The sequence below is a fragment of the Nilaparvata lugens genome, chromosome 2, assembly GCF_014356525.2.
Source record: "Nilaparvata lugens isolate BPH chromosome 2, ASM1435652v1, whole genome shotgun sequence".
Taxonomy (NCBI): Eukaryota; Metazoa; Arthropoda; class Insecta; order Hemiptera; family Delphacidae; genus Nilaparvata; species Nilaparvata lugens.
In genome coordinates, this window is record NC_052505.1 from 53037769 (window position 1) to 53056587 (window position 18819).

Consider the following 18819-nt stretch of genomic DNA (forward strand, 5'->3'; position numbering starts at 1 on the left):
AGAATAGAATAGAATAGAATAGAATAGATAGAATAGAATAGAATAGAATAGAATAGAATAGAATAGAATAGAATAGAATAGAATAGAATAGAATAGAATAGAATAGAATAGAATAGAATAGAATAGAATAGAATAGAATAGAATAGAATAGAATAGAATAGAATAGATAGAATAGAATAGAATAAATAGAATAGAATAGAATAGAATAGAATAGAATAGATAGAATAGAATAGATAAATAGAATAGAATAGAATAGAATAGAATAGAATAGAATAGAATAGAATAGAATAGAATAGAATAGATAGAATAGAATAGAATAGAATAGAATAGAATAAATAGAATAGAATAGAATAGAATAGAATAGAATAGAATAGAATAGAATAGAATAGAATAGAATAGAATAGAATAGAATAGAATAGAATAGAATAGAATAGAATAGAATAGAATAGAATAGAATAGAATAGAATAGAATAGAATAGAATAGAATAGAATAGAAACTCCATTGCAGCCATTGAAGAGGACTTCAGATACGATACAAGAGTCAAATAATTGAAAGTAGCTGTGAACATAATGACAAGTTTGAGTCCAAACCGACCGAAATTTTGTGTTCCAATCAGTTAATTTTCACAGAAGTTCATTCCATCTCTAATAAGTGATTAAGGATGTATCATTGATAGATGAGGGGAAAACGGAGAGAAGTGAAAGGAAAGAAAATAGGGTAAGAAAGAAAGTAGAAAAAGTATTGAAAGTCACTATCAAGAAGTGTCGAACATTACACTCTATTGGATGTTGGGCCGGAGTGAACACCATTCAGAGGGATTACTCGGCTCAGAGGATGAGAAACAGAGTATAGAAGAAAGAAAAGGGCGAAAAACACAACTGCAAAGAGAAAATAGTTGGAAAAGAGGCGTAGAATGAGCTGTGTAGGTAAGGAGAAGGTGGACAGGTGAAAGGAATTCATTTGTTTGGTAGTAAGGTGCAAAGTTACAGATTGTTCAGGTAAGCTCTGCTGTGAGGATGTATGAAATCGGGTGCAAAGACGAAAAGGATGAGCGGTTTATGCGGCGAAAAAAAGAAGAGAAAGAGAATAAGAGTAAGGAAAATAAGAATAGGAAAAAAAAGAGAGAAAACGGATAATTGAGAGAAAAGACGTATGATGAGATTGAGTGGAGCTTGGAGAAGAAAAAATGACAGAAAGATACTCATGTTTAGAATTTGAAAGGTGCAGAAAAGGGAAGAACAAGGAGACAAGAAAATTTAGAAAAGACGGAAATGAGGTGAGAGAAGAGGAGGCAGAAAGATGAGAAGAAAACAAAAGAAGTTGGAGAAAGGAACATGAGAATGTTGAGAGAAAGCAGAATGGAGAACAGAAAAGGGGAACGTAGTAGGAATTATGGACAATGAGAACACAATTTTGAACAATCAGGAAGTGATCAAGTAGTGTGCAATGAAGAGGGTAATGAAAGAAGATGAAAAGTGAATGTTGAAGACGAAGAATAATTAGAAGAAGAGAAACTGAAAGAACAAGTGAAAATAACAAGTTGAAGAAGAAGAAGAAGAGGAGAAGAAGAAGGAGAAGAAGAAGAAGAAGAAGAAAAAAAGAAGAAGGTGAAGAAGAGGAAGAAGATAATAAAGAAGCCAGATAAAGAATGAGAATAAGGAAAAACGACATGAAAATGAAATATCAAGAATTATACGTAATATGGAGAGGATAAAATTGAACATTGATGAATTGGAAGGACAAAGGTAAGAAAGTGGAGTAGAGAGTGAGAGAGTAGGAGCACAGACAGTGAGATGTTGAGCAGAGTGAATGGCATCGGACGGATTGAATGACGACTGTTGCGGCCAAGGGAGAAGGAGATGATGGAGAAAAGGAAGGAGAAGCGGCAGGATAGATATAAATGGCGATGGATTAGCAGATTCAAGGATCGTTTCTTTCGGGCAGGATCGTGTGTTGTCCCACGGGGTCCCCAACATCTGGATTGTAAATCTCCCCTTCTTCTCCTCGTCTCCTTCCCCCTCTAACCTGCATACTTTGGTCCTCGGGGAGTCTGAACAGCAACAAGAAAAGATCGTCGTGGTCGCTGCGGCTTCTTACATTCTTATTCCCTTCCCCCCATCCCCTCCTACAAGCCCTCTCCCACCCTTATATTTATTTGTCGTACTTCTTTCTGATTTTCTCATTCATATTTATTTGTCTCCCCTATGCAATAAAAGAAGTAGCAAACCAGTGCTACATCACGTTTTCACTATTCTCCTTGCTTTTCCATGATTTCTATATTCAATCTCTTTCTTGCTCTCATTCGTCTTCTTCTTATTATTATTCTCATCCTTCTCCTCCTCCTCCTCCTCCTCCTCCTCCTCCTCCTCCTCCTCCTCCTTCTTCTTCTTCTTCTTCTTCTTCTTCTTCTTCTTCTTCTTCTTCTTTTTTTTTTCTTCTACTATTTCTTCTTTTTATTCCTCCTCCTCTTCTCCTCCTCCTCTTCCTGATCCTCATCCTTTTCCTTCTCCTCTCTCTCCTTACTCCTTTTTTCTTTCTCCTCTTCTTGTCCTCCTCCACCTCCTCCTCCTCATCACCTTTTCCTCAAACTCCTTCTACTACTCCTTCTCTTGGTTTCTATTCTTCTTCGTGCTGTTTTTAATGTTGATATCATTCTCGTCAAATCTTTATTCTGTATGTATTTGCTCCCGATATTCTTTCCTCTCCCATTCTTAACGTGTTGTATTCACTTAAAAATGAAGCGTTGCCCAATTTTTGTGAGTCCAATACATGCACTATGAATAGGGATCGGAAAGCCACTTTCAAATCATAATGTGGATACTAAATTTCTGTTTCCCCCTCAGTGCGAAGAAAAAAACTAGTTTATCCCCTTGGCCCATGATTTATATTGGAAACTAAATAGAAAAAAGCCCTGTAGGAGAAAATATTAAATAAAGAGTTTTCAGGAAAGAAGTTCACAGACAATACAAACAGCAAGTTTTTCGAAGCAAAAGGTTCATCTTCTGTTAAAAAAACGTCAAAATCATCATCATCGATGTTCACAAAATATTCCTTGAAACTTCTATTGTTGGACTCAATACAATTGAATGATCAATATACCGGATCCGGCTTAAAAACCTGACGATTTTTGAGGGATGAATCAAAGTATGTTCCGTACAATTAAAACATGTAATATATCAAATTGAAGATCAAATTTTGCAATTCACAGAGAGTTATATAGATCACTCACAATGTTTTTCTATTTGAAGATGTTTTCATCCAAATGTTTTCCGTTATTTCTCACTCACTCACTTGAGCTAATTCTAAAATTTGCCATTTCTCACTCAATCATCACTTGTCGAGTTACTTCAATTTCTCTTTGAATGACTTCCTCTAGTTCTGTGGATTATTTATTGGCTGCCCATTAACGGTAATTTTGTTTATTCACAAATCCCGACAAATGAGAATGTGCCAATCAAAAACGCTCGATGTTCACTTGACCACGATATACTGGCTACCGAAATGGCATGAATAGACCTGTCGATTAACAATATTCCCGCCTTTTCAATGACAGTGGTGTGAACACAACAATATTACTACAAAATCGTCAGATTAATATGCCGGTCCCTGTACTATAGATAACACTATATAATATTATTATACCAAACACTATATCTAGAATATATTCAGTTGCATAAGTGTTGATTGAATTATATTATATATGAGTAGGTTTCTTAAACAGTTTACATCATTTCCATGTAAGAATCGTTGAACAAAACATAATAGGACTTTGTAATGTCCACTTTTTGGAGAGAACAAAAATTAACCAATGACATCACCTCATATTATTGTCTTCATTATTGTTAATGAGCAACCCAGAATATTCAGATTGTTTTTATAAATGATTCTTTGAATCATACATGATTTTTGACAGCAAATTTGTTCTATGGATCACAGATATTCACAGGTTCAACAGACTATTCCAAATATGTACATTGAAAACTTTTTGATTTCCATTCAAGCAGTGATTTGAAAGTTCTTCACATGTTCACGTCAAACTCATGGTCTGCAGATTCTCTCAAAAAGTTTAAATGTTTACAGGACACACAACAGACAGACAGCAGAATAAACTACGAAATAAGTCACTTTAACTTTGCCCGACTGAATCACTAACCAGAAATCTGAAACCCAGAATTAACTCCTCACTAATAATACTGGAAATATCATGGAATCATCCAAATCACTTCCAGATTTGGTGGAAAAGTATCCCCAAAATTAAAGCTCCAATTAAATCCGGTTCACAATAAGGCAAATTGCAGCTATTAGGTACAACCAGAAAACTAGAACAATTATCTTCACAAAATCATCCAAATCATTGCAGATTCTAGGTAGGATTATAGTAATTTAGGAAAGGTATGTGTAATAACTGGTATTTAGCAAAAAATAGGCGGATTGAGGAGAAGTTTTGTTTTACCTTCATTTGTTGTTATTTTGTTGACGAGATTGTCGCTAATTGGACAGGAGAGACCGTCAGCTCATTTCTGATCCACATCTCATTCAAAGCACAACACTTGAGGCTTTGTAACATTGTCCATCTTCAGCAAATCAGGTAAGACCATTCAAGTAAGAAGAGCACCAGAATATATTTCACCAACGAATAAACTAATGTGATTTTGCAAAACGATTATAATTCTTTATGAACCTCTTTGAACAATAATTGTTCAAAGATATATTTTAGTACTTGGATCAGTTAGACCAAATAGCGGCTAAAACCTTCTTTTGGATTGTTGAGTAGTTACATTCTTTTGTTGTTAGTACTGGCTCTCCCATTCAGAGCAATATTGATACTTTAATTTATCGTTTTTCACTGCAAACATGGATTTTCCATATTGTTATTAGCTCTCAATATTAAAGAACTTCAGACGCCCAATTGAAATGTTATCAAGTAATCGTGACTTTAAAGCATGATCTATGAAGTTTCTTATAGAACGTGATCAATGCTGTTTTGGAGGGAAAAAGAATGATTCTCAACGTTGTCTGAGGTTATTTAGTGCTGGAATGAGCACTGATCGTTGAATAAAATTTACATAAACTTTTGTCTACAAATAAAGACAATTGAAAAATATACGAAATTCCATAGAATAATTCGAGTAAATGTTGTTCTTTCTCATAGTTTAACACCTCGAAATCATGGAGCATATTATAAGGTTCAGGTAAAAGTCCTAGAAAGAATGAATCCAATTATTGTCAAATAGTCTATTACGTATTCATTACTCTATTTTTGCTTTGTGCAATATCACAGAATAATATTCTCACTATTCTAATTGTACTGTTTAAATTCCATATTTGCTACCAACAATGATTTGCCTTCAAATCAATGTCAGTCAATTTTCAACTGACTCATAAACTATAATTTCATATTGAATCACTCTTCGAAGCTTATCTGGGTCTAGATCTGAATTAAATAATAATTACAGTAACTTGATACACTCCTACACTTGAATAACCGTATGTTATAGTACCGGTAATAATGTATCAAGTTGCGAGATGAATATCTGCGATATTAAGTAGTGTCATTCATGCCAAAATGTTTTGGTTATTTCTTTTCATGAAACCTTTTGATGCCACTTTTCATGAAACCACTATCAACCACTATTTGATAATGTATAGTGTGAATATTCTAAAATCGATAAATTTGAATTTCATCATATAACTTTCTATTCTCAGTTTCAGGCGGAAGAATAGATGGAAGATCGACCATCAGCCGAAAGTTTAATATCAATATTCGGTGACAAACGGGTGACAGGCCTCAAAGCTTTCATTCTCCTCTCACTCACACTGCCAATATTCTTGAACCTCATATTCTGTCTAATCGAAGAATGGTCTGATTTCTTCGACCGTCTACTGACACTTAAAGAGATTATGCTGATACTGTTCTCAGCTATAGGAGGATATGTTGTACAATTCCACCTGAGAGACGTAGAGGAAAAATATATTTTGAAGTACTTGGCAAACGCAAAAAACTATGAAACATCGGACGAGAAAAGAAAAATCATTAATGAAACAAATGACTACATCACACGTCATAACATTGTGGCCCAACGAGCTTTCAAGTTTCTGTTCATTTCGGGAGGTTGCCTTCCCTTGCTACAAATCACGATAAAAACCTTGAAAATGTATCTAACTGGAGCTGAAGCTGGGAAAATGGCTTTTGTGATACATCTGTATCTTCCTGAAGGCTACAAAACACCTCTAATGTATCTATCAACTCAATTAGCAGCTTTTGTTCTGTACGGATTTTTAGTGTACATGTGGGGCGTTAACTATAAGGTGTTTCTAATTGGTTTGAAATGTATCAGCAGTGAAGTGAGCCTGCTGATTGAATCTCTCAAGGAATTGGATGGATTCGAGAAGAGACGGGCTATAGCTGAATCAACAGGAAATGAGGAGCCACTTGCCGTGGTCAGTGCCGATCACGAGAGAAGACTGAAAGATCATTTGAATAGGACTGTAGAACACCATCAGGATATTCTACTGTGAGTGTAAAACAAAATATATCATGTTCAATCAGCTAGAACCAGTTTGAACCAGTTCAATCAGCTTGAAATCAGTCAGAATGTTGAAATTCCTATTAATATTTCGTAGTTCGATACTACTTTGACTCCATCAAGATTTTGATTCTACTTCAAACCATTCGAAATAAATCAATGGTTCTATCATATCAATGGATTCATCCTCCTTTTGGAGGATTAAGCATATTTCATGGTTACATTATTACAAAATATATCGCTTCTCTCACTTTCAGATCGCTGAAATTGGTCAATGACTGCACAAAACTGTACATTTTCTTGTTCATCAACGTGTACAGTATACAGCTCGGTCTATACATAATATTTGTTATCAAGGTTAGTAGAAATTGGTTTTTGAATGCTGCTTCAGAATGTTTTATTATATCATCATTTCATAATTTTTTTTCTTTTGCGGATGAGCTTTTAGTTGGTACGTAGGTAATGGAAGTACTTAGGCAATTGATGAGATGATGACGTCAATGCTTACCGGAAAATTTACTATTTTAGTTTATTTTTCAATCAGGTCGTATCTGAAAAGAATGATTGGTTCTATAATCATTCAATTGAGGAGTATTCAATTCTGATTAGAGAACCTGTGTTCTTGATAGTGTTGATTTTTGGATGAGCCTTCTCGGTTCCTTCTTGTTGGTGTCACAACTTTTGGATATTCATTCATTTTCTGAATCCATGAAATACCCTTCTCCACTCCAAAACCAACTATGCTACTAGTGAGTAAGCTGTTATAAGCACATACCAGCCGGAAAACTTGCCTTGAACACATTGGTTGCCTTGATGTATTTCATCTTAAGATCCTCGATATTACAAACAAGAGCTCAAAAAACGTTAAGTTTTATTCCAGCTATAGTTTAGAGACATTGATTATTCTGACCCCTTACAAGATTACTTTCTCATGCATGAAAAATGAAAACAGTTTCGATGGATACGTTCACCAAAAGTTTGAAATGATGAGATAAACACATTGATGAATTCAAATGATCGGTAAGGCTGCGATAACATTGCATGCACGCTTGAGAAAGCAATCTTGAGTCATAGAAACACGTTGTGATGTCTGTCGCGGCTCACTCTCATAGTCACCAGCTTGCCACAAAACAAAAATATATGTTTTTCGGCGCAAGTGTACAGACTTGGTTTCATTCTTTAGATTGAGGTTATCTTTTAGTTCCCTGTCATCATGGAGATTTATTTATTTATTGTTTTATCAATTTATTAAATTATTTTTCCATAGCTTTAAAGCTCTGAATGTACCACTGCAGTCTGCAAGCATTTCCATGGTTTTGGCATTTTCACATTATTTACCATTTTAATTTTATTACAATGGGTTCCTTCACAACATTTCAATCACAAGCATAATGAATTTTACTGAATTGATTGACAGTGAGAGAACAGAAGAGGTCTTCTCAATGAATACCTTGATGGTCTTTTTCAAACGTTCTTTATTTAACTGAATTTGTGTGTTGTTATTCGCCATCTCCATCAGTTTGATTTAAAAATCCAGAATTTGATTCAGGATTTTGATTTTCATTTTGATTCAGAATTCAGTTTGATTTCTAAATTATTTGAAAAATGTTTAGTAGAATTGTGATAAATCGAGGAAATGAGGATTCCTAATTATTCTAGTTTTTTTGAAAAATAACTTGAACTATTCATGATAACTCAAAATTACACTGATACATTTTGTTCTGTTACAGCTTAAAGAGCTCGCTCAGAAAATGAAATATGTATTCACTTATATGGTGATCTTGTTCATCCAAATGCAGTGGGCTATCTATGCGCAAGATATACAAGACAATGTGAGTTTGATAAAACAAGTCTATACTAACTCACAATAACGTGCTTGGTTCTACATTTTTCGCATACTCAGCAATTTTCAACTAATTTGAATGTCAAACATTGCATATTCTGGAATTTAAATGATTGTGAATCTTCTCGCTCACTTATTCCTTCATAAATGTATTTTCATCATAGAACTTCTTAGCTTCATCAAGTCTTTTTGTTCTACACTTCGGACATGCTGACATTATGATATCAAGTCGTCAGCAGTGAGTATAGAATGTCATCAGTACAGCATGAAAACCATTTCATGCCCATCAAATTGAAGAAAGATTATTGTTGAAATCAATAGAACGTATTTATTGATGAGAAATGTTTTTCAGGGGGAAAAATTGAGAATGGCTTTGTACAGTTGCTCTTGGCTAGATAAACCACAATGGATGAAGAGATGTCTTGTTCTCATGATAATGAAAGCCAATCAGCCATTGGAATTACGACCTTACGGCTTGTATGCCTTGAACAAGAGTTGCATGGCAAATGTAAGTTGATCTGATTTCGTATTAAAATAGATAATTCAGCAAATCTATGGCATAAATTCTGATTAATTCATACATGACAACACATGAAAGTTATTTCATTCATGTCTTGTACTACATTTTATGTTTGGAGACTTCGAGCAGGACTCCCTGCTCGATACCTATATACTCCCAGGTCCTATATACCGGACCTGCACCTACAAAAAAAAAAAAAACGGCCACCTTAGGTGATGGCCGGCATTGATATATCAAATGGGAACTAGACAAACTGAGATCTTGACGAACTGAGACGCCCTCTAACAGCAGATTAGTCCGGTAGTATGTAGGAGGTCCTGCTTCGAGTAAACTGACATCAAAATGGACTGACTTGATTTTCAATCTTGAGTTATAATGCCATGTGCACAATATTGCGATGTCAGTAAATGGAAGAATAATAATTCTCAAGTCAACCCGTGGATAATGGTTACGATAGTCACTGTCATCGTCATCGCATTGGAGTGCACAAGGCTTAAAGGAGTGACAAGATTGTCATTACGATGGTCATGGGTTCGATTCCCATATGGATCGGGTATTGATTTCATCATCCCATATTCAAGCACAGATTGAAGAACAGTGAATAAATAATGTGATGAAATCTACAGATGGAAAAATATATAAAGATATCAAGTCACAGACTTATGTGATCATGATTATGAGAAGTCCATTCACAATCCAAATTAGAACTCCATCAGATGAGCATAATGAGTTACAATGTTTTTGAATTATTCAATTCCTTTTGAGCACTTCCATCAAAGTGTTTTGTGGAAATTGAATTATCATAGAAATGATTGATAGCCAACTCAATTTTGTCAAATTGGATTAATGATTTGAGAAGTTATTGGTTCTAAGATCAAACACCACTGAAAATGAGAGTTTCCTCTCATTTTCCCTCTCTTTATTTGAGTTTTTCAAAATTCTATGCAGTCCAGCTTCTTTTGGCTCAAAAACAGGGTTTCGTGGGCACTTCGTGAAGATGGAAATAGACCCAAATATTCTGATTCTGGGGTACATCAGGATATCCGAACCACTTGATGCGCATTTGGGGGTCGCGACGACTGGGCCGCGAAATGGCCGATTCAAAATGGCGGATCCAGCATAAATTAAAACGGTAATAGAATGGTTACCATCCATAAAGTAGTTATTCAGAGAAGACTCTTGTGAAAAATTGAATGTTTTTGAAAAAGTGCATTTTTGTAGTTAAAATCATGTTTTAGGTGGAAATGTGTGATGACAAACTTGGTAGAATAGTTCATTGTGATTCGATTCGCGTTTACTAGAGGTCTCTATTATGGATGGTAACCATTCTATTACCGTTTCAATTTATGCTGGATCCGCCATTTTGAATCGGCCATTACGCGGCCGAGTCGCGACCCCCAAATGCGCATCAAATGATTCGGATATCCTGATGTACCCCAGAATCAGAATATTTGGGTCTGTTTCCATCTTCAGGAGGTGCCCACGAAATCCCTTAAGTAACTGGACTGATGGATTCAGCTGCCCTTACACAGTCAATATTGTTGAAGAATATTGTATCTACTTATAACCTCAGGCCACAGTGTATATGACGTGCTTATTCTAGTTGTGTGGCCTGATGTTATAACTAGGTACTGACTTTGAAAGTCCAGCAACATTCTTTTATTCATTTACTCTTCTTTCAATTTAATCTGATAATTTCATTTCCAGATGATGAAGGCCACATACACGTATGTGAATGTAGTCAATGAACTACTGAGTAGGAAATAGAATCACCATTCGAGGATAAATATCAAGAGAAACAGCTTAAACAATGAATGAGAATTTGTTGAAAGTTGAACTAAGATTTGATTGAAGAGAATTGAAAATATTATGAAGGATACCTGAGTAATTTTTTTCAAGTACAGTATTGAGCTGAACCCTCTAAATAGGAAATGTCTGCTCAATCAGGAAATAATAATGTGTCCACCAGTCAAGTGGAGATGACAGTAAAGAAACCTTGGAGTTGTTGGTTTATAGTAATTATTTTTTATTGCGGATGATGCATAAGCTTCTTGCTTGTTCGTGGGTAATGAGAAGTGCGAGGGTGAATTATCAGATGATGAATATCTATTCGTTGGGATTTAACGGGATTCGAACTCTCGACCAGGTAGCACTAGCAGACTGAAGGGTGCAACGCCTGCCTTAGTCAACTAGGCTATGTGGCCGGAGATTTATTTTATTGGAAATTATTCAGGTCTGAGAATGAAAAACACAACCTGTCAGTGTTTATATCATTCATTCATTTATTTACAACATTTAATCAAAGTAGAAAAGATCGTTAGCAATGTATCTCAAAATGAGCAAGTTGATAGTTATGTTGAAATCCAAAGATCAATTCAAGAATTCGTAGACTACGTTGACGTAGGTGTACGTTGCTTTGAAGAGCTGTAAAAAAACCATTAAGTTTGAAAAATGAGATTAATTTCGATCTTTAGCTCTTAGAACAATATGTTGTAGATTGGGAATATATTTTCCAATTTCAACCTTTGAATATTTCTTGTATTAGGAACATGGATTCAAGTTTTATAGAATTATATAGTAGTTATTGATCAATCAGTCGTCTCCTTGGGCTCATCATCAATTAGCTTCTTATCGATACGTTGTTCTGAAGGTCAGCTTTTTGAGTGGTAAATGAATGAATTGAATCTTTACATCAATAACTGCAATTTTGTTCTATTATCAGTTGGTTACTGGAATATCATTTCCTATTATCATCAATATGGAACAAATGATTCAGCGAATGAGTTAGCAAGTTTTTATCGCTCATAGGCGAAACATCGATTCTTCTCTTCACTGTTTTAATGACATAGGATCAAGTCAGAATATTATGTCTGTGCTTGATTCTAGACAAAAATAAGTATCCATAAGAATTGAGTACAATACTGCTCGGTATTTTACTACAGGTGGTTTTTTTTAACATTTCCACTCGTTAGTAGTAAAATGTCTACCCTCCCCTCCGAGACAAAATTCAGAATAATTTTGTCAAACAATTAGGATTAAGAGATTAATTAAATATGAATTATTTCAAGATTATATTAATTTGATCTGTGATCGTATAATTACATTTGCCATGTACTGTTTGTCCAGCACGTATAATCCATACGGTTTGAACTCTAAGGGTTGTTCTGCTCTGGCCATCATGATAAGTAGCGACTTTTTCATCCAGAGAGGTTTATTGATCCAAGAACTCTCGTATAGCGCTAGTCTAAGTCTGTCTCCCTGCAACCAATAACGAAATTCAATTTAAAAAAAATATTCTCTAAGATAAAAATCAAGAGAAATGAATTGATTAGTGTAGTATAGTCTCAAAGTGTTTTAAGATATCAAAAGGAATGCAATATGTAGTGAATGTAGTGTAGAATGCACTATGAGCCTTTGGATTCAATTCTAAAGGGTAAAAACAAGGATAGTTTCAATTTTATAGATGAATATCACAAGAGCAATTCTTCATTCTTAGATATCAACAATCGGTCAAATCTCTTTTCAGTTTTTATACTTTGTTCCATTTGTCAGCAGATGTTGAATACTATCTCTCGGCATCTTCCAAAACAGTCAAACGATCATAAATAAACTGAGGATTCTATTTTCCTATTTTCACTTTCCTATTATGATTTGTTCATTTTGAATTTTTGAATATTGTATTTGTATCACTTCTCAATTTTTCCTCTAAATTCAACCCACATTCACTCTATCATTCTATTATTTCGTGTAATTGATGATGTTTTAGTTTTTTTTGGGAAATAAATATTTATTTATTTATTTATTATTATTCTTCACAGTAAAAATCATTTCCGAACGTTAAGTTAGTGAGATAGTATCATATTGGAGTAGTATCACTATTGCAGTGGTGCTGACTGAGGGGGGTTTGGACTTTTAGAGAATTTTAGAAAATTCTCGTGTGGGGGGCACAAGAAAGAGGTCAGCAGTGTTACAAATGACCACTGACGAAACTATCTTGTAAACAGAAAGAGGTTAAGGGGATGACGGGAGCTGAATTTCATTTAAACAAAGGGGGCAGGGTTCATGGTGTCTTGCGCTGTCTTGGGGTTGGGACTATTAAGGCTGTGCAAAGGCTAAGAATGAACTTTCTTCTGGTGATATTTTTTAAAGTTTTTCGAACTGTTTATCATCAAGCTATCAAAATGTTAAAGTTTTCTCAGAAAACATTTTTTTCCCATCAATACTTTTTGAGATATGAGCGCCCAAAGTTTAAATGTTAGGGACAGAACATTTCAAATTCGGTAGGAGATAAGTCCATGAGATTTAGAGGAAAAATTCTTCATTATATTTTTGATTGAATAAAACCAAAATTTCTCGGAAATATCAATTTTTGAGAAAGTTTTTCATTTTACTAAAAATGACCAAACTTTTAGTTGTTGACACCTCAAGGATCAAAATTTCAAACACATATAACTTTTGACACAAAGCTCAGATCTCATCGTACTACACTTCATTTTTCTCGGCTCGTCAAGGCGGTCCAAAATCATGCATTGTGTCAAAAGTTATAAGTGTTTGAAATTTTGATCCTTGAGGTGTCCTTATCCTTATGCGCGCCTCCCACTAAGATGTACTGGAATGAAGTGCATCTAACGGGTGATTCTCATAGAACCATGTATGAATCTATGTGTGAATTATCAATGTGAGGACAATGTAGTTGTTGATGATGGTTGAAGCTGAATATAAGGTGTTTTCCACAATACAAGGAGCATTGTTGTCAGGTTTACCTGGAAACTTATATGAGATACAGCGCTCTACCTTGTCTCAGATTGTAGAGCACAAAAATAAGCCTATAGGGATTTTGAATTATACATCTAAATGTTGACAATCGGAAGATATTGTTGATAAAAACTAAAATTCATCAGAATTGATTTTTTCTTTAAATTTTTACTCGTTTTTGAAAAGTCATAACTCACTATCAAGAGTTCAGAATGATTCAACTTTATTCAAAATGTTGTAATATAAAAAAAGGGCAGAAGCAAATTTTTCTGTCTGATTACTGGATTTGGCAGAAATTGCTGAAAACCGGAAAATGAACCGAAAAATCGAGGTTTTTGGGCCAGCCTGTATTTAGCACAAGGAAATTTTCCATGAAAAATTGGTTCTGGACTTCTCTCATGCATCCAAACAATATATTAGAAAATCAGAACCACAGAATAAATAATTGCAAGCACATCTCCTTTTTCATCGCTATATTGACTGGACTTATATTGTCAAAGCTAGTCAAGCAGTAATGATTCAATATGTATTGCGTGGTATTTTTTGTAGACTCCTCAAATAAATAGGAGGCTGTGATAACCATTCCAATACATCACATATTTTCTTTTTCCTTATCTCAACCAAAGAACAGGATAGGTTGTATGAATGCAATCTATGTATTATTATAATGTTCGATGTTGCAATAAAGCACGATGCACATTTAATAACTCTGTAGTAAACAAATCGAAGAGAACAAACAGCCCTTATTGTTTACTGAAATAATGTATGAACACAGATTATTAACGAGTATCACATTATCAATCCCTGTTCTAGCAGGCTAATTCAGCTTTTCCTTATTCCCTCTCTCTTCCATGAGCTAACAATCAAGATACAATATCTCTCTGTCTCTACTTATCCAATTGATAATTTTTTCTATTTGTTACAAGCTTGCCCGGCGAACTTCGTACCGCCAAAAAGGCAATGTATCTCAAGTCACACTTTATTTGGTGAATCATGAATTTTATCTGACAATCAATATTTTCATTTACATCTCAATACGGACTTCCTATGTGCTTAATAATGCAGCATTTATTATTCCGAAAACCTATTCATCTCAATCAATTGGTAGTAATATCTATCAGTAAAGTGTTGAATCAAAAAAATAGATATTCATTTTTATAATAGATCATTGAAGATATTGACTTTTTTTGGAAGGGGAAAAAATAAAGCGCGCTAGCCTATTTTGATTAAATTAAAATCAATTCAAATATTAGATAGCCTATAGCTGTTTCCATATACCAACCTTGAGTAACAGCTAATATAAATCACATCATAAACTTTCAAATACTATTACAGTATCACATCAGAATTGTATAATTCATGCAATATCAGACACACATACATACATCCATTTTGATATAAATATATAGAATGAATTCTATACTTTCATGAACAAATTAATTTTCTCTGTTGATGTTGCATCGTTGATACGATTTTTCTTCACACATTGAATGTTTCTAAAATCAATAACACATTCATTATTCAATAATTTTTCATAGCATGTGTATCAACTTTTTCGCAGGTCAAACAGAACATTCTAAAAACATGTGTTGACTTCTAATAGAAATTCAACCTAAAATATTGAAAGATGAAAATTTAATAGGAACAGTCGTCAACAGCTTCTACAAATGAAATATCTCGACTATGTGTTCTTTTTATGAACGGCTCTACCTACCTACCTCATGCACGAGAAGGAGGTTACAAAGTCCATTTCTCAAGGATGGGGTGGACCCCCCATTAGTTTCCCAGAAGGGAGACTCATGCCAGTTGATAGAGCTGATAAATAACTATAAAGGGTATGAATTTGAAAAAACCGGTCAAGTCATTTTTGAGAAAATCGTGAAAAACATGGTTTTTAGTAATTATCCGCCATTCTTCTCAAGAATATTACGGAGCTCCTGCAATTTTCCCAGAAATGAGGCTCATGTCAGTTGATAGGACTTATAAATAGCTATCCATGGTATAAATTTGAAGAAAATCGTTAGAGCCGTTTTCGAGAAAACCCTGAAAAACATGATTTTTTAGTAATTATTCGCCATTTTTTCGCCATTGTGAATTCAATTTTATTGAATTTCTTATTGTCGGATCCTCATGGTATCTTCAGTTTAAAATTTCAAGTCAATCGGTTGATTAGGAATGGAGTTATCGTGTTCACAGACATACACATATACACACACACACACACACACACACACAGACCAACACCCAAAAATCATGTTTTTGGACTCAGGGGACCTTGAAACGTATAGAAAACTTGAAATTGGGGTACCTTAATTTTTCTTGGAAAGCAATACTTCCCTTACCTATGGTAATAGGGCAAGGAAAGTAAAAAGGGTATAGAGGGAAAAGTTTGGAAGACAATTTTTGACCCCACAGTTCTGTTTAGGGTAGTAAGGAGGTAAACACATTAAAAATCCCCACCCCTACCCACTGTGCTAAGAGGGTGGGGGTGGTTCAAAGGTACCATTTTTTGGTTTTTCGCATTTAACTCGAAAATTATACATTTTTTAAACATGACTATTCCATAAAAAATTAAAGCTCACATAATTTCCTACAATATCGATTTCACAAATTTTTCTATATCTCTTTCACTTTTACCTTTGAACCACCCCTACTCCCTTAGCACAGGGGGTAGGGGTGGGGACTTTTGATAAGTTTACCTCCTTACTACCCTAAACAGAACTGCGGGGTCAAAAATTGTCTTCCAAACTTTTCCTTCTATAACACTTCGTTGACTGGGCTAATCGGTAACACTTGATGACTCACACAACTTTCCTTGCTCATTGAACTGCAAGCCTCATTCTTAAACGATAATAATTTAGGGGAATAACATAATATTATGATTGGCAACATTTTTGAAACTACGGTTAGACTGCTGTATATGTGTATATATAATTACTAGCAGGAACCCGTGCTTCGCAAGGATCTATTTTCAAACTTGATAATCTAAAAACTTGACGTAATGAAATTTTGAAGAATTGAAAATAGGACTATAACCATCCCTGGTTAATTGAGAGTCCAGCCTATATACAAAATTTCAAGTTAATTAGTCCAGTAGTTCAGACGTGATGATGCGTCAAACATAATTTTCCTATCCCGTACGTGTATAAGCCAACTCTTTATTTTATTATAGATATGGTTAACGACTGCAAGAGATAGGAGTGTGGAACAGAATAGTTGTGAAACTATGATAGCGCCAGAAGTGTCTCAAACACAATATTAGGTATTACATGAACTTTTTGAAAGTGATTTGAAAAAAAATGTTAAATCAACAGAACTGAAAGATATCAACCTTATCATTCAACTTCCATTTAGAGAGGCTTTTGTTTGAGCCGAATGAAATCTTCTATCTTCTATATATATTTATAAAAATGAATGTCTGTTTGTGTGTTTGTTCCCTATGACTTGAAAAATATTTGACATAACGGCATGAAACTTTAGGAAAATGTTGTGTGAATATTGGGGATGGTTTCTGACCAGAAATTTTAATAGGGTGGCTAATAATGATTATTTATCAATTCATTTTTTACAGACCTATGTTTTCGAAATTGTCGGCCCAGCGGCTACCGAAGAACGGAAAGATGATTATGATTCAAGATCATATTGAGATAATATGATTTAGCATCTGAAGTTACCAGCTGTAATAAACACGTCACCCTATGATAAATTGTGTAGGCTACTGGAATTACAACGGTAGTTTGGAGTTGAAGTGTAGTTGATTGGTACCAGCTGTAGATAATGGTTCCTTAGGAGACCTATACAAATAATTATCACTCCCCTATCATTGAGTAACCGGAAAATGTTGGGAAGAAATCTGGTGTGGTGCACTCACACAACTTTCCTTGCCGTTATGAAAATTGATCAACTGACGCTAGTGTTCCCGCGCATCTCATGTCTACTTTTCTAAGATCTCAGCCAGCTGGTGACAGGACAATAGCGTTGCAGACACACGAAGTCTGCTATCTCTTCATAGTGAATGATTTAATAGAATTAACAGTTGCCAACAGTTTGCAATTGAAATAATAACATTTTCTCGAATTTCGAGGTTATTTTAAATATTGTGTGAAAATGTTACTGGACATTAATTGTAGAGATTGTCATACTCAATCTTTACCACTTGGAATTTTTTGTTTAAACTGTATCTGAAGCATGATAATTGGGAATCTAAAATCAAACTTCGCATGGATGGGGCAGAGCTCCTGAATTTTTTAGATTTGGGACTTGTGGCAGTTGATAGAGCTTATCAATGACTATTTTTGGTATATATTTGATCAAAATCGTTGGAGCCGTTTTCGAGAAAATCGCGAAAAACCCTGTTTTTGACAACATTTTCGCCATTTTAGCCGACATCTTCAATTGAATTTGATCGAAACTTTTCGTGTCGGATCCTTATAGTGTAAGGACCTCAAATTCCGAATTTCTAGTTATTCCGTTGATTGGTAGATGAGATATCGTGTACACAGACGCACATACACTCATACACACACACATACAGACCAATACCCAAAAACCACTTTTTTAGACTCAGGGGTCCTTGAAACGTATAGAAATTTAGAAATTGGGGTACCTAATTTTTTTCGGAAAGCAATAGTTTCCTTACCTATGGTAATAGGGCAAGGAAAGTAGAAATTATTCACCTGATGGAAGACAGTTGTTCATATTGCATTCACCTTATCATGTTCATAACCTTACTAAATAGGATCCTTTTTCATCCTTTGAAACCATTAGAGGCAAAATATCTCAAAATCCGTTCTTAGTGTGCGTCTAGCATGTTTGAAGAATATTTGTGCAGAGTTTTAAGTCTGTCGGCCAATTAGTTTGAGCTGTAGTGTGATTTTACGAAAAAAAAAATTTCAAAAAATTCCCTCTCCTGGACCCCTCTCTGCTCCTGGTCGGATTTTTGCTGCATAGATCTGATTTTTTTTCGTAGCTGAACAAAAAAGTTCCTCATGACTTTGCTGTGCAATGAGCGGTTAAAAAGTACAAAATTTTTGGGGGGCCCCAGCTCCCTCAGGGGGGCAAATTTCTGAAAATCCTTTCTTATTGGATGTTTTGAGGCTATCATAAACAATTGTGCAAAATTCCAAGTTTGTAGGCTCAGTAGTTTGGACTGTGGTGTGATTTCAGTCTGTCG

At 34.8% G+C, this 18819-nt stretch overlaps 2 protein-coding genes across 3 annotated transcripts in view; one reads left to right on the plus strand and one right to left on the minus strand.

The window, feature by feature from the left end:
• Nucleotides 1-4487: 4487 nt before the first annotated feature.
• Nucleotides 4488-10739, plus strand: LOC120349930. 2 transcript variants are annotated; one of them, XM_039421495.1, is made up of 6 exons: nucleotides 4488-4589; nucleotides 5708-6516; nucleotides 6786-6885; nucleotides 8259-8360; nucleotides 8724-8879; nucleotides 10599-10739. In XM_039421495.1, exons 2-6 carry the CDS (start codon nucleotides 5726-5728, stop codon nucleotides 10656-10658), a joined length of 1209 nt encoding a protein of 402 aa, XP_039277429.1. In that variant the 5' UTR covers nucleotides 4488-4589; nucleotides 5708-5725; the 3' UTR covers nucleotides 10659-10739. The 2 variants fall into 2 exon arrangements, with proteins under 2 accessions (XP_039277429.1, XP_039277430.1); XM_039421496.1 differs by lacking the exon at nucleotides 8259-8360 and having other exon boundaries at nucleotides 10599-10719.
• A 410-nt stretch (nucleotides 10740-11149) lies between these two features.
• Nucleotides 11150-18819, minus strand: part of LOC111045943 — a 94604-nt gene continuing 86934 nt past the window's right edge. Inside the window, exons 7-8 of the mRNA XM_039421497.1 lie at nucleotides 11994-12149; nucleotides 11150-11315 (exon numbers count right to left, since the gene is read on the minus strand). Of these exons, the coding sequence (XP_039277431.1) occupies nucleotides 11262-11315; nucleotides 11994-12149 (210 nt within the window). The 3' untranslated portion in view covers nucleotides 11150-11261. The remainder of the gene's footprint in view (nucleotides 11316-11993; nucleotides 12150-18819) is intronic.

What these genes read in the sequence shown, in the direction of transcription:
- LOC120349930 (XM_039421495.1), top strand. Translation starts at nt 5,726, where the DNA reads ATGGAAGATCGACCATCAGCCGAAAGTTTAATATCAATATTCGGTGAC. An exon ending in CACCATCAGGATATTCTACT is followed by an intron (nt 6,517 to 6,785) that starts GTGAGTGTAAAA and finishes TCTCACTTTCAG; the next exon opens with ATCGCTGAAATTGGTCAATG. An exon ending in ACATAATATTTGTTATCAAG is followed by an intron (nt 6,886 to 8,258) that starts GTTAGTAGAAAT and finishes GTTCTGTTACAG; the next exon opens with CTTAAAGAGCTCGCTCAGAA.